The 14,234-nt window shown below is 47.1% G+C and overlaps 1 protein-coding gene across 1 annotated transcript in view; it reads right to left on the bottom strand.

The window, feature by feature from the left end:
• ttn.1 (titin, tandem duplicate 1) overlaps window positions 1-14,234 on the bottom strand; it is a 143,739-nt gene that overhangs the window by 10,997 nt on the left and 118,508 nt on the right. Inside the window, 25 exon segments of the mRNA XM_028433823.1 lie at window positions 19-321; window positions 440-742; window positions 828-1,127; window positions 1,264-1,551; window positions 1,664-2,257; window positions 2,577-2,858; window positions 2,951-3,253; window positions 3,385-3,690; window positions 3,768-4,067; window positions 4,180-4,470; window positions 4,654-4,959; window positions 5,043-5,345; window positions 5,429-7,492; window positions 7,595-7,894; window positions 7,985-8,269; window positions 8,390-8,683; window positions 8,822-10,585; window positions 10,681-10,986; window positions 11,072-11,374; window positions 11,480-11,785; window positions 11,944-12,231; window positions 12,316-12,612; window positions 12,720-13,022; window positions 13,126-13,713; window positions 13,878-14,174. Of these exon segments, the coding sequence (XP_028289624.1) occupies window positions 19-321; window positions 440-742; window positions 828-1,127; window positions 1,264-1,551; window positions 1,664-2,257; window positions 2,577-2,858; window positions 2,951-3,253; window positions 3,385-3,690; window positions 3,768-4,067; window positions 4,180-4,470; window positions 4,654-4,959; window positions 5,043-5,345; window positions 5,429-7,492; window positions 7,595-7,894; window positions 7,985-8,269; window positions 8,390-8,683; window positions 8,822-10,585; window positions 10,681-10,986; window positions 11,072-11,374; window positions 11,480-11,785; window positions 11,944-12,231; window positions 12,316-12,612; window positions 12,720-13,022; window positions 13,126-13,713; window positions 13,878-14,174 (11,274 nt within the window).

Here is a 14,234-nt window from a genome sequence, read left to right as displayed (position 1 = left end):
GAGTTCCTGTGTCCTCACCAAGCATCTCCGTCACAGTGACAGTTCCTGGCACTTCAGCAGGCTCTCCAGAGCCACCAGCATTGCAAGCCATCACCCGGAATTTGAACTCTTCTCCTTGTGGCATGTTAGTCAGTGTGTACTCGCAAATCAGAGATGGTGTAGTGTTGCACTTGGTCCAAGACACAGTGCCAACCTTCTGCATCTCAATTAGGTACCCATCCACTCTGGCATCTCCCTCATCATCAGGAGGGCTCCAAGCCAGCGAAACAGAGGACTTGGTAGTGTCTGTGATTCTCGGGTTCTGAGGACAGCCAGGTGGATCTGAATAGGAAGGGAAAGCAAAACCATGATTCTATTCTAGTGCTATTCAAATATACTGTATATTGCTGGTTTACATGCTTTTGTGTTTTTCAGTGTCACCCATGCCGTTTTCTCTTACCGATGGGATCAGTTGCCACTGCTGGTTTTGATGGCAGACTTGGTTTGCTGAGTCCTCTGGCATTGATGGCAGTGATTCTGTGCTCATACTCCAGGCCTTCGATCAGCTCTGTAGACCTGTATCTTGTCATAGTGACAGGGTTCTTGTTGGCACGGACCCATCTGTCAGACCTGACTTCTTTGCGCTCAATGATGTAACCAGAAACCTCAAGACCACCATCTTCTTCTGGTGGCTCCCAGGCCACAGTCATGCCATCACGAGAAACGTCAAAGATGACTGGACGTCCAGGAGGTCCAGGTACATCTGTGCAGAAGGAAAAACATATGACCACACTGCTGTGCTGACATAATTCTGAGTGTGCCATCTTAAATAAAGCTGCAGGTCCTACTCTTCAAGCTTCTGCAGGTGACGATCTCAGACTGCAGGAAGTCTCCGGTGCCATACCGGTTCACTGCAGCTGCACGGAAGACATACTCATCTCCCTCAATCAGGTTCTCAAACTTGAACATTGGTCGGCTGACAGAGTCACAGACAGGCACCCAGCCCGGTCTGTGAGCGTCACGCTGCTCCACCATGTAGCCACTGATAGGAGCTCCACCATCTCTGATGGGTGGATCCCAGCTGCAGGTGACGGTGTTAGCATCAATCTCATCAAACCTTATGGGTCCCTTTGGTTCATCAGGTTTAGCTGGCAAAAGAGGATTCACAGAAATTATGATGACAGTCAACGACATCACCAAAGAGTAAAACATGATCTGTGTTGACTGTCTGTAATATATCAGTCCAGAAATGAAAACAGAATAAAAGAAAAGATGGCTTCTTACAGAGAATGACGACCTTGATGATCTCAGTGATGACACCAACAGCATTCTTCACCTCCAGCGTGTAGTCACCAGTGTCGTCGATGGTGGTGTCGGAGATGGTCAGTCTGGAGAATTTGCCAGAGCTCTTGACCTTCACACGGTCTGTTATTTTGATCTTGTTGTCAGCAAAATACCAGGAGCAGACCGGAGGAGGCCTGCCGATGATAGGCAGGTCCAGCTCCAGAGTCTTGCCAGCCAGGACATTGACAACCTTCTGAGGAATGCTTGAGAAGTCCACCACAGGAATTACTGTGAGGAAGAAGAGAGAAAGTGTAACTGTGGTTTAGTTCAGCCTTTTTACTTTTTAAATCTGACTACTGTCACATGTGTTGGTGTGTTTGAGTTTTCTTTCATTTCTTACCTCTCTGCTCCTGTACAGTGACGGCCGCCACAAGCTCTTTGGGCTCACTGGCTCCTCTGCTGTTGATGGCTTTGACTCTGAACAAATACTGCTCCTTCTCATTCAGCTTCTCGATGGTGTGCTCGAAGTCTGTCAGCTTCAGCGTGGCCACCTTCATCCACTTGTCAGTGCCAAACTTGCAGGCTTCAATCATGTAGCCTGTAAGTCTGCTGCCACCATCATGCTCAGGCTTCTCCCAGCCCAGGGTGACACTGCTCTTCGTGACATCAATCACCTCCAGCTTGTGTGGAGGCAGAGGCACGTCACAAACCAGGATGACATCAGGAGTCTCACAGGGCTCGCCGACTCCATAAATGTTCTCAGGGAGGACTCTGAAGTAGTACATCATGCCCTCCATCAGGCCTTCGATCTTGTAGGATATTTTGCTGCACTTGGATGTGACTGTCTTGTAGGCTCTCATGGATGCCTCACGCCTCTCAATGATGTAGTTGTTGACGGGAGCACCGCCATCCACGGTCGGGGCTTCCCAGGAGATGGTGGCAGACTCCTTGGTCAGCTCCTTGATTTTAATGGGCCCAGTTGGTCCAGGAGTATCTTAAGAATGAAAAAAGGTTTATTTTATTTTTTACAGTTTGGTAGCTACTGTTACATGAAACCAGATAAATCGGATCTCAGTATTCAGGTCAAGTCTGCTGGCTGTGAATTGCGGGTGCTCCTGTCTCACATTATGAGGGAAATGGTAGGAACAATATATCAGACAATACATGAGCATGGCACACACATTCATTGTTATGTATTTTGCGAGTGCGCTGCAAAGCTCATTCACCAAAAGAAAATATTCCAAGTGAGTGAGCAAACAAAAAAAATTCTTCCTGATTCAGGCCTTCTTTCAATACAGTTTTTACCAACTTACCATAGACCTTGACCAGAATGTTAACCTCCTGTTTCCCGGCAGAGTTCTCAGCCACCAGCGTGTATTTGCCAGCATCATATCGGTGGACCTTGTCAATGATGAGAGTCGTAGATGCGCTGGTGACCTCAATGAAGCCTCTGTTGTGAAGGTCGACTCCAGGCTTGCTCCAAGTGATGGCCGGAGTGGGACGACCTGTAACATTGACGAAGAGGCGGAGGGAGCCGCCAGCACGCAGACAGATAGTCTTCTTCAGGTCATCGTGGAGCTCAAAGTCAGGAGTTTCTGTGTGAAAGGGTGGCATGATTAACAGCTTGTTCAATACAAAAGCTGCCATAAAAATACTTGACAGGCATGCTGTTGTCTTGTTTACTCACCAATTCTCTCCACTGGCTCAGTCTCAGCACACGGTTCACTGAAGTCTCCGGTACCATTGATGTTAATTCCAGCCACTCTAAAGCAGTACTTCTTGCCTGCAGAAAGGCCAGTCACCACATATTCTGTAGCACGCAGGGTCTTCTCGTGGGCCTTCTTCCATTCCTCTGCTCCGGCCTCTTGCATCTCCAGGATGTATCCCATTACATCAGCTCCTCCATCTTCCACAGGCCGAGACCAGGCCAGGCTGATGCTGTCGGCATGGGTGTCAGCGATTCGTGGAATCGAAGGAGGAGCAGGTGTGCCTAAGAGAAGACCATAAAAATATGATCAGTATGTAAGTGCTGCACGTCCTTGGTATAGATTAAAACCTTTAAGACCATTGCTCAGTTCTTTAGTGCTGTGTTGTTTCAGGCACTGAACGAACTGGACTTACATGTTGGCACTCTGCAGACGACATACAGAGAAACCTCGCTGGGCTCGCTCTCTCCAGCCTTGTTGATGGCTGTCACTCTGAACTGGTAGATGTTGCCTTCTGTCAACCCGGACACCTTCAGAGTTGTGTCCAGGTGAGCACCATCCCTGTTCACCTTCACCCAGCGGGCACTCTTTCTCTCATGTCTTTCCACCAGGTAATGGATCAGTGGGCTGCCACCATCACTCTCTGGCTTCAGCCACTCAATGGTGACAAAGTCCTTCCCTGATGCCAGTATCTCTGGAGCACCAGGAGGCGTAGGCACAGCTGGGGAGAGATGACACAGTTTTTATACCCAATATTTTCTAGTTCATCTTATACAATGATCTGACTGTTGGACCTACTGAAGGTGTTTCTGGCGATCGTGGGTTCTGACTGAAGGTAGACTCCAGGTCCATACTTGTTGACTCCCCGCACTCTGAACAGGTACTCTGTGTTCTTGAACAGCCCTGTAATGTTGCAGGTAAGCTCCTTGCACTCGGCGTGCATGATCACCCAGTTCAGCCTGTTAGTGTCACGTCTCTCAACGATGTAGTGGGTAATGTCATCACCACCGTCCTCGAGAGGAGGCTTCCAGCTCAGGGTGCATGACTCCTCTGTTATCTTGCTGATCTCAATGCTGCCTTCACACACTCCAGGTGTGTCTGGAAAAAAAACACACATGCTCACACTATGTAGCTTTACATAACTTTAACAGCTTGATTCTGCGATTAGATAAGATTAGATTAGATTAGATTAGATTAAAATGTCACTTACCAAGCACTTTGACGTTGACCTCAGCAGTCTTGGTACCACTCACATTCCTGACTGACAGAATGTATTTTCCAGTGTCATCTCTGTCACAGAATTTGATGATGGCCATGGCCCTGGTGGGGGTGTACTGCAGGTGGTACTTTTCACACAGCTCCAGCTCCCTGTTGCCCTTGGACCAGGAAGCCTTGGGGTCAGGCCTGCCTCCCACTGCAGCATCCAGAACCAGGTCTGAACCGGCTCTGACCATCACAGTTTCAGACATGAGTTTGCTGTCTAGCTGGGCCTTTGGAGGCTCTGTTGAGTGGATACAGAGTACTTAGTTATAAGAAGAGGTTGTATAGCACAGTACAATCATAGTACAATCATAGTACAATCAGGTGTTTTAGCAGAAATCATGGAGGTCACAGTTTAATTTATTTTACAGTTTATATCACATGTTATGTGTGCTATGGGGTGTGTTTGTGTTACAAATCTTACCAAAGTCAGTCTTGCACTGCACAGATCCGGTGGACTCGGAGGGTATGCTGAAGACCTGGTTGGCATTCTTGGCGATGACTCTGAACTCGTAGGGCTCTCCTTCTCCCAGGGCCGTAACAGTGAAGAAATTGTCTGTTACATTGGTGTAGTTACACTTGAGCCAGCGGCCCTCACCCGTCAAAGTGTACGGCTTGCGCTCGATGATGTAGCCCACAATGGGACTGCCACCGTCGTTCAGGGGAGCTGACCACTTGAGAGAGACGGTGGTTCTTGTAACATTGGTGACCTCTGGCTTACTTGGTGGATCTAAATGGCGAATTAAAAAAAAGTTTGTTAGACCTTTCACTTGATAAGTTACAATGATTTGACACTAAACTGTCATGACTCACCAACTGGGTTTTGAGCAACTGCTCCCTTGGAGGCCTCGCTGGCTTTGCTTAGTCCAGCACTATTCATGGCATAAACCCTGAACTGGTACTCCAGGCCCTCAACGAGACCTTCCATTTTGTAGTAGCACTCAAAGCAAGGGATCTTGTTCTCCCTCACCCACAGGATGTTGTTCCTCTCCTTCTTCTCAATCCAGTAGCCGGTCACCTTGCTGCCACCATCATGATAGGGCTCTTCCCATTTCAGGGTCATTGTGTTAGCAGTGATGTTAAAGACTGAAGGCTTTGTTGGTGGGCCCGGAGGTGCTGTCATTAAAAAAAAAGACTGTTACAACTGAGACATATAATTGATTGAGCAAGTTTGAGCAGGTTTATAAAGTGGCACTTACTGAATGGATGCTCTGCAACAATGGTTTCAGACTCGGTGGGCTTGCTGACTCCAAATCTGTTCTCTGCAGAGATCCTGAATGTGTACTGCATGTATTTGGTCAGGTGACTGACGTGGAGCGATGTGCGCTTTACACTGGAGTTGATGAGCTGCCAGGCAGTGGAACCAGACTCACGCTTCTCCACAATGTAGTTGGTGATGTCAGTGCCACCATCATCCTCTGGTGGTTCCCAGTTAACGACGCAGGACTCAGAGGTGATGGATGAGATCTCAACAGGACCAGTTGGAGGGCTGGGTCTGCTTGTGACATTAACTTCAATGGTAAAGGTCTTGGTTGCTGCCACGTTTTCCAGAGTCAGATAGTATTTACCACCATCTCCCCTCATGGCCTCCTTCACTGAGATACTGGTTCTGTCTTTGGTCACTTTGATTGTGACTCTGTCTGTCTGTTTCAGCCTCATCTCCTCCAGCTTCCAGGTGATCTTAGGTGCAGGTCTGCCACTGATGGGAACATCAATGGTAAAGGTGCTACCAGACCTGCATGTGACAAGCTGGTTGGTGATCTCACTGAGGTCAGCAGCAGGTTCAATATGAGGCTCCTTGACCAGCACAGGAGCCAGAGTTTCCTTGGGTTTGCTGTAGCCGGCTTCATTTTTAGCCTTCACACGGAAGTCATACTCATCGCCCTTGTTGAGTTTTTGTACAGCATAGGTGAGATTTTTGGTGTTGCCAACCACTACCCATTTGTCTGTGCCCTTTGGTTTGGCCTCAATAACGTAACACTGAATGCGACTACCACCGTCATGCTCTGGTTTCAGCCAGCCCAGCAGCACAGAGTTGTCTGTTGTGTCCAGAATGTCCATTCTCTTTGGAGTTGCTGGCTCTGCAGTGGCAATGACTGGCTCAGTCAGCTCAAATGCCTCACCCATGCCATTCTGGTTTTCAGCTGAAACTCTGAAGAAGTATGGCACTCCCTCCAGCAGGTCCTGGATCTTCAAGATTTTCTGTGTACATTTTCCACCAGACTGTTGCCAAGTGCGGCGGCTGGCCTCTCGCCTCTCAACAATGTAATGATGGATTCTTGCTCCACCATCGTTGAGAGGAGCCTCCCAGGTAAGTGTCACTGATCCTCTGGACACCTCCTTGAAAGTAACAGCTTGTGGTTGTCCAGGAGTGTCCATTACCTTTACCACAAATGTGACGGCTTTGTTTCCACTGGAATTCTCTAAGTTAATGGTGTATTTACCGGTATCATTTCTTGAGCAGTTTTCAATACTCAAACAGCTGTATCCGTCAGCAGTCGTGATTTCTGACATGACACCGAGCTCCCCTTCTTCCTTTACCCAGGTAGCAGTGGGAACAGGCTTTCCTCTGAAGTTGATGCCCAAGCACACGGATCCTCCTGCTTTGACGATATGTGTCTGCTTGAAGGTGGCATCAATATCCACCTGTGGTGCTGTTAGTCTGTCTACAGCCTGAGCAGGTTCTGGAATTTCCTTGTCCTCACCTCTACCCACATGATTGACAGCTGCAACACGGAACTTGTACTCAGCTCCTGTCTGCAGACCTGTGACCACATACTGGGTTTCTGCCACAAGCTCCTCATTCACCCTCTTCCATTCTTCCTCTTCTTTCACCATCTCAATAATGTAGCCAAGGATCTCCATACCTCCGTCGTCCGCCGGCTTGGTCCATTCCAAGCTAATGGAGGTGTTGGTGGAGTCTGACACACAGACCACAGATGGAGCACAAGGAATGTCCTTTGGCTCAGCAGCCTTAATCGGCATAGAGATGTTACTTGGAGCTCCAACACCAGCATCATTTACAGCCATGACACGGAACTCATATTCCGTATCCTCCGTCAAGTGCAGCACCTTGTGAGCACATTCAATGATGGGCTTTTTTGTGATCACTTTGTAGAACCGGACGGTCTTCTTTTCCCTTTTCTCCAGGATGTAGTACTGAATGGGGTTTCCTCCATCGGATGTTGGAGGTGTCCAGGATAAGGTGATACTCTCTCCTGTTACCTCAGTGGCATCAGGAGTGCCTGGAGCATCAGGAGCAGCTGGGGGAAACAGTTTTCATTGATGAGTGTGATTGATGGGAAACACATTTGTTGTTCTTACACATATTACAGGTAAAAAAGCCATCACATTTTTATACTCACTGTATTGCATCTGTGCAATGATGGGGCTGGACTCCAAAGGTCTGCCAACTCCAAACTTGTTAACGGCAGAGACCCTGAACTGGTACTCATTGGTCTTGATGAGCTTGGTTGCATTAAATGTGCACTCCTTACATTCGTCAGACACCAAGGCCCAGGAGATCTTGGCGGTCTCACGCTTCTCAATGATGTAATGTGAAATCTCTGAGCAGCCATCATTCTCTGGAGGATTCCAAGACAGGCTGCACTTGCCCTCTGAGATATTGCTGAAGGTGATGGGTCCTATTGGCTCTCCAGGTGTGTCTGTTGTGTAATATTAAAGAAAACAACCAATAGAAATAAATACATAAGCAACTACACGATGGTTTAAAGAAAAAAAAGTGGTTTTCTGACCTTGGACTTGGACAAGGATGTTCTCCTTCTTGCTTCCAGTACTATTGGTAGCCTCCACAGTGTAGAGGCCACTGTGAGTGCGGTCAGCATCCCTGACAAACAAGGTGCTGGATCCAGCTACAGTGATGATGTCCATCATCTTTTTAGTGATCTCCACACTGTCCCTAAACCAGACTACCTTGGGGATGGGACGTCCTGTGATGGTCACCTTCAGCTTAATGTTGTCTCCTGCCTTTACTGTTAAGCCTTCAAAGTACTCTGGACCAAACTCAATATTTGGAGTAGCTGGTTTTGAGAAAAAGACCTTAGTTTAGTTGCACAGCTTCAAAGAGGTTACTTTAGGTTTACAAAATCCATCAGCTAGGTTCGCAGTAATAATGAGATTTCAGATATCTTGGTACTCACCGTTCTCACTTCTGACTACAATCAAGCCAGAAGAGTTAGATGGGGGACTAACAACACCAATGGCATTCCTGGCAATGACTCTGAACTCATATCGCTCATTGGTTGCCAACCCAGTAACTGTGTACTGACAGTCATGTACATCAGTCAAGTTGGCCTTAAACCAGCGGCCGTGTCCTTGCCGTTTCTCAATGTTGTAGCCAGTGATCTTGCTACCACCGTCACGTTTGGGTGCATCCCATTTCAGTGTCACTGAGTCACTAGTCACATCAATGTAGTCAGGTTGGCCAGGAGGATCTAAAAAACATTCAGCTTGCTTTAACCAAAGTGTTTTCAGTCTAAATATAAGTCTGGCAGGTTCATAACAGGCATTATTTTGCCCATATTTATCACGAACTGTATGTTACAAGTGTAATGGTCTGATTCCATACTCACCAACAGGACTGACAGCCATGGTTGGTTTGCTCTCATCACTCATTCGACTGAAACCGGCATCGTTTTGGGCATAGACTCTGAAGGAGTATTCTAGGCCTTCAATGAGTTCCAAAATCCTGTATTCTGTTTCTTTGACCAGTATGGTGTTCACCTTCTGCCACATGATGCTATTCCTTTCCTTCTTCTCCACGTGGTAGCCTAGGATGGGGGTACCACCGTCATAGATGGGTTTCTCCCACTGGATGGTCATGCCATCATTGGTAACATTGTACACAACAGGTTTTCCTGGTGGACCTGGAGGCCTGAATTGGTGCTTAGCAATGACCATCTGTGAGATCAGAGGCTCGCTGACACCGTATCTGTTCTCAGCACACACTCTGAACTGGTACTGGACACCCTTTATCAGATTGGGGACCTTAAACTGAGTGCCCTGTACACTGGAGCAGGCCATCTTCCAGTCAGGTTGGGAGGTGTCACGCTTCTCAACAGTGTAGCATGTGATGTTGCCACCGCCATAGTCGTTAGGTTCTTCCCAGGAAATCATGATACTCTCGGCTCTCACTTCATCCAGCAGGATGGGACCCACAGGCTTTGATGGTGGTCCAAGTGTGATAACATGGATGTGGAAGGATCTCCTGTTGACCTTATTGTCAAGGGTCAGAGTGTATTTCCCTTCATTGTCCTTCTTCACATTCTTAATCATAAGTGCAGCTTTGCTGCCTGTCGTCTTGAAGCGTATTTGGTCACTCTCCTTCAAAGGCAGGTTGTCTTTCAGCCACAGAACAGAGGGTCTTGGTTTCCCTTTGTATGGCAGCTCGATGTGCACATTATGACCCAGGCGAACACTAATAGTTCCATCTGGGTACTCAGACAGGTCTGCCTCCGGTGTGATAATGTAGTCAATGACCTTGATTGGCCCAACCTCAACGAAGTCACCCTGTCCCTTCTCATTCCTGGCAGCTACTCTGAAGAACATGTCTGAATGCTCCTTGAGCTTCTTGACCTCACACTCACACTGTCTGCTTGTTCCTCCCGATGACCATTCCTCACCCTTGAGCTTCTTCTCAATAAGGTAGTCAGAGATGATGCTGCCGCCATCATAGTCAGGCTTTAGCCACTGCAGGGTGACTGAGGTCTTAGATGAATCCTTCATAGAGACTTCTTTGACAGGTCCTGGAGTCTCTGTGGCCTTCACAGGCTCAGCTGTTTCACATGGATCCCCAACACCGTTCTCATTCTCTGCTAAGACGCGGAAGAAGAAGGACGTCTTTTCAGACAGATCTTCAATGGTGTATGTTGTCTCAGTGCATTTGGTTGTAACTGCAGAATAAGATCTCTTGGAAGAATCCCTCTTCTCAACAACATAGTTTGTGATCTCAGCACCACCATCAATTAGTGGAGGCTCCCAGCAAAGAGTGACCTTTCCACGTGTCACATCCTTCAGGACCAGGTTTCTGCATTGAGCTGGAGTGTCTTGGACCTTCACAGACAGGGTCAGTGTCTTTGGCTCTCCCACACCGTTTTCAATCTTAACAGTGTATTTTCCAGTGTCAAGCCTTGTGACCTCACGCATAACAAGGACTGTGGTTGTGTCTGAGTGGTGGAACTCATATTTAGGGTCACGGTCGATGCATTCTTCTCCCTTGCTCCAGGAAGCAGTGGGAGCAGGTCTGCCCTTCAGAGGAACGGACAGTTCCACATCTTTGCCCGCCTTCACAATGTAGTGAGTTCTCATGGCAACATCTGAGTCAATCTGGGCTTCCTCTGTGAATATCATCAAAATATACTGTCTTAGAGCACCACAGGAGAAAACAGGAAATATATGTGATATGAAATTATTGTGTTAGTAATTAACTTACCCAGGATATCCTTGGCCTGCACAGGCTCAGTCATCTCAAGTGGCTCTCCACGACCGGCACAATTGACAGCAGAGACTCTGAAGAAGTAGTTTACGTCTGGCTTTAAATCGTGAACTGTGTACTCTGTTGTCTTGACCTCTCCCTTGGAGGTAATCATGGCCCACTCTTCCTCTCCTTCAACAAGCTTCTCCACCATGTAGCTAGTGACCTCACTGCCACCATCCCATTCTGGCTTGGACCAGCCCAGAGTGATCGATGTCTTGGTGGAGTCCACCACCTTCAGCTTGCAAGGCTCATCTGGTGGATCTGAAAGTCAAGATTGTTTGTAAGGTGGAGATCGTATTTATTTTTATTGCTTTTGTGGAACATGGGTGTATGTTGGGCCACTTACCAACTGGGTCAGCAGCCTTGTAGTAGTCTGAGGCATCAGAGAAAGGTCCCTCTCCTGCCTTGTTAATGGCACAAACCCGATATTGGTACTCATTTCCTTCTGTCAGGTGGTAGACCATCTGTTTGACATCAGCCACAGGATCTTTGTAAACTCTGATCCATCGCAAGCTCTTCTTGTCTCGTCTCTCCAGGTAGTAGCCAGTCACAGTGCTGCCTCCATCTACACCCGGTTTGTCCCATTCTACCACCATGGTGGATTTAGTGATGGTGTTCACCTCAGGAGTACGAGGCTGGCCAGGAGTTACTGTAGAAACATAAAAGAAAACATTGAACATTTTCATAAAAAATTTGAATGTAGTCTAGTTAGGTAATGATGAGACCTGATGCCACTCAACAGTGCAAAACTTACCAAAGGCATTCTTAGCGATGACAGGTTCGGACTCCAGTGACTCTCCAATGCCGAACTTATTAACACCCATGACACGGAACACGTACTCATTTCCACGCACCAGCTTGCCGACAGTGACGTGTGTCTGCTCATACTTGTCTGCAACTGTTGACCAAATCACTCGGCTGGTTTCACGCCTCTCAACAATGTAGTGGGTCACCTTAGAACCTCCCTGGTCAGATTCTGGCACAGCTTCCCAGCTGAAGATGATCTTGTCTGCTGTAATGGAGTTGAAGTTAATAGCACCACCTGGGGGCCCGGGTTTGTCTGAGGGAAGTTTGAAAGGGAAGAGAAGAGCACAGGAACATGAGAAGAAGAAGGGACAGCTAATGGAAGGTAGATTGAAAAAAGCTCAGAACTCCAACTGGTTAGTTTGACTAAACGTCACGGTGTGAAACAAATGTAACAGTGTCATTTCTAAGTACCTAGGATTTCGATCCTAATGGTTGCTGATGCGGAACCAAGAACATTCTTAATCTTGATGGTATATGAGCCTGTGTCGAGTCGAGTTGCATCTTTGATCAGAACAGCAGAAGAGTCCGTAGTGCTTTCAACAGACAGGGTGGAGGTTGCTATCAGCTCCTTTTCATCCTTGAGCCACTCAATGGTTGGCAGGGGCTTGGCAATAATTCCCACTCTGAGCTTAACTGAAGCTCCAGCCTTGTACTGAACCACATCCAGATACTCTGGAGGAAGGTCAATGGCTGGGGCACCTGTGGATCATGAAACCTTATTAGTAATGTGCAAATAAATTGATACACATAAATGTCATATGAAACCATTGAAAAAAAGCTTACCACATGCATCAACACAGGTTACTGGGCCAGCAATAAGAGATGGATTGCTGACTGAGCCAACAGCATTCTTAGCATACACTCTGAATTCATAAGACTCATCCTGGCTGAGTCCAGATACAGTGAAGCCCATTTCAATGATGTTTGTGAAGTTGGCCTTCACCCATCTGCCATCGGGAGCTTCTCTCCTCTCCACACTGTAGCCAGTAATCTTGCTGCCACCGTCGTATGGCGGCCTCTGCCAGGCCAGGCTGACAGAATTCTTGGTGACTTCTGTGATGCGTACATTTGCTGGGGGCTCTGGAACATGACATGATAAATCCATGTTTAATAAAGTAACACTCAATGCTATTCTTAGCGCATGTTTTTGATAAGGCACAGTGTCGTCCTAAAACATGCACACTTACCACAGGCATCGATTGCAAGCACCTCCTCAGAGGTCTTGCTCATCTTTCCAATACCAGCAGCATTCTCAGCTGCCACCTTAAATTCATAGAAGAGGCCAGGGCAGATGTTTGTGACACGCCACTGGTTTCCTGGGATTGGTGTCTTATTGATTTTCTGCCACAGGATGCTGCTCCTCTCCTTCATCTGGAGGTGATATCCAATCACTGGGTTTCCACCATCATTGACTGGCTCGTTCCAGCAGACCGTAAGACTTTCTCTAGATACAAAGCTGACCCAGGGTGTGGATGGGGGTCCAGGGATGGCTGTCATACAACAAATTTATGTTTGAATTAGAAAGGTTTATTGATGATATAAGTTATAGCCACATAAAATGAGAACCATATGGGATTAAGTTGAGTGACTTACTGTAAGGAAGCTTTATCATGACTGGCTTGCTGTCAATGTGATCACTGACACCATAGCGATTCTGAGCTTTGATTCTGAACTGATACTCTTCTCCTTTAGTAAGCTTAGTGACCTTGATTGAGCTTCTGGCAATGCTAGTTGACACCTCTGCCCAGGTAGGAGTGCTGGTTTCACGTTTCAGGACAACATAATTAGTAACAGGACTGCCACCGTCATATTCAGGGGGAGACCATTTCAGACATACTGTGGTCTCTCCAACCTCTCCAAGCTCAACTGGCCCAACTGGAGGTCCTGGTTTATCCAGCACAACAAAATTGATAAAGATCTTGGTGGTACCTCCTGCGTTTGAGGCAGTGACTTCATATCTGCCGGCATCACTCGAAATGCTTTCTGTTAGGGTGATGATTAAGCTGTCTGGAGTCACGTCTGTCAACAGTCTCTTTGATCCTTTGATGACCACATTGTTCTTGGACATTGTCACCTTTGGCATGGGCCGGCCAGTAAGAGGAATCTCAAAGGTCAGGTCAGATCCTGCTTTCACATAAACTGTATTCTTGGGGTAGTTCTTGAGGTCAAACTCTGGTGCCTCTGTTGAAAGAAAACCAAGATATTGATATGTGATTTCATTCTTTAAAAGGTAAGAATAATCTAAAAACAAACAATTCTACTACCAATAAAGATTACATTTCTCTGCTTTACATTACATAATAGCCAAAATCTCCAAAAAAAGAGTAAAAGGTCAGTAATAATACCGTGTATTTCCTTGACCAGAACAGGAACAATCATCTCTTTGGGTTCACTGTGTCCAGCATGATTCTCAGCACGCACTCTGAAGAAGTACTCAGCTCCTTCCCTCAGGTTCTTGATGGTGTGTGTCATGGTCTTCACAGTGGCGCACTTGACCCACTTGTTCTGGCTCTTCTCTAGTGCGTCAATAAGATAACCAGTGACTCTGCTACCACCGTCATATTCTGGTCTCGTCCAGGCGATTGTTACACTGTCCTTTGTAACATTTGCTACTCCAAGTTTCATGGGTGGAGTTGGTACCTCTGTAACAGACAGCAGGACATTTTATTAGGCATGTTGGCACTTGAATAAAATCTGCTTTA

This window comes from Parambassis ranga, chromosome 21, assembly GCF_900634625.1.
Source record: "Parambassis ranga chromosome 21, fParRan2.1, whole genome shotgun sequence".
Classification (NCBI taxonomy): domain Eukaryota; kingdom Metazoa; phylum Chordata; class Actinopteri; family Ambassidae; genus Parambassis; species Parambassis ranga.
The sequence above is the reverse complement of the archived record's forward strand: the minus strand, read 5'-3'. Positions and strand labels throughout refer to the sequence as shown.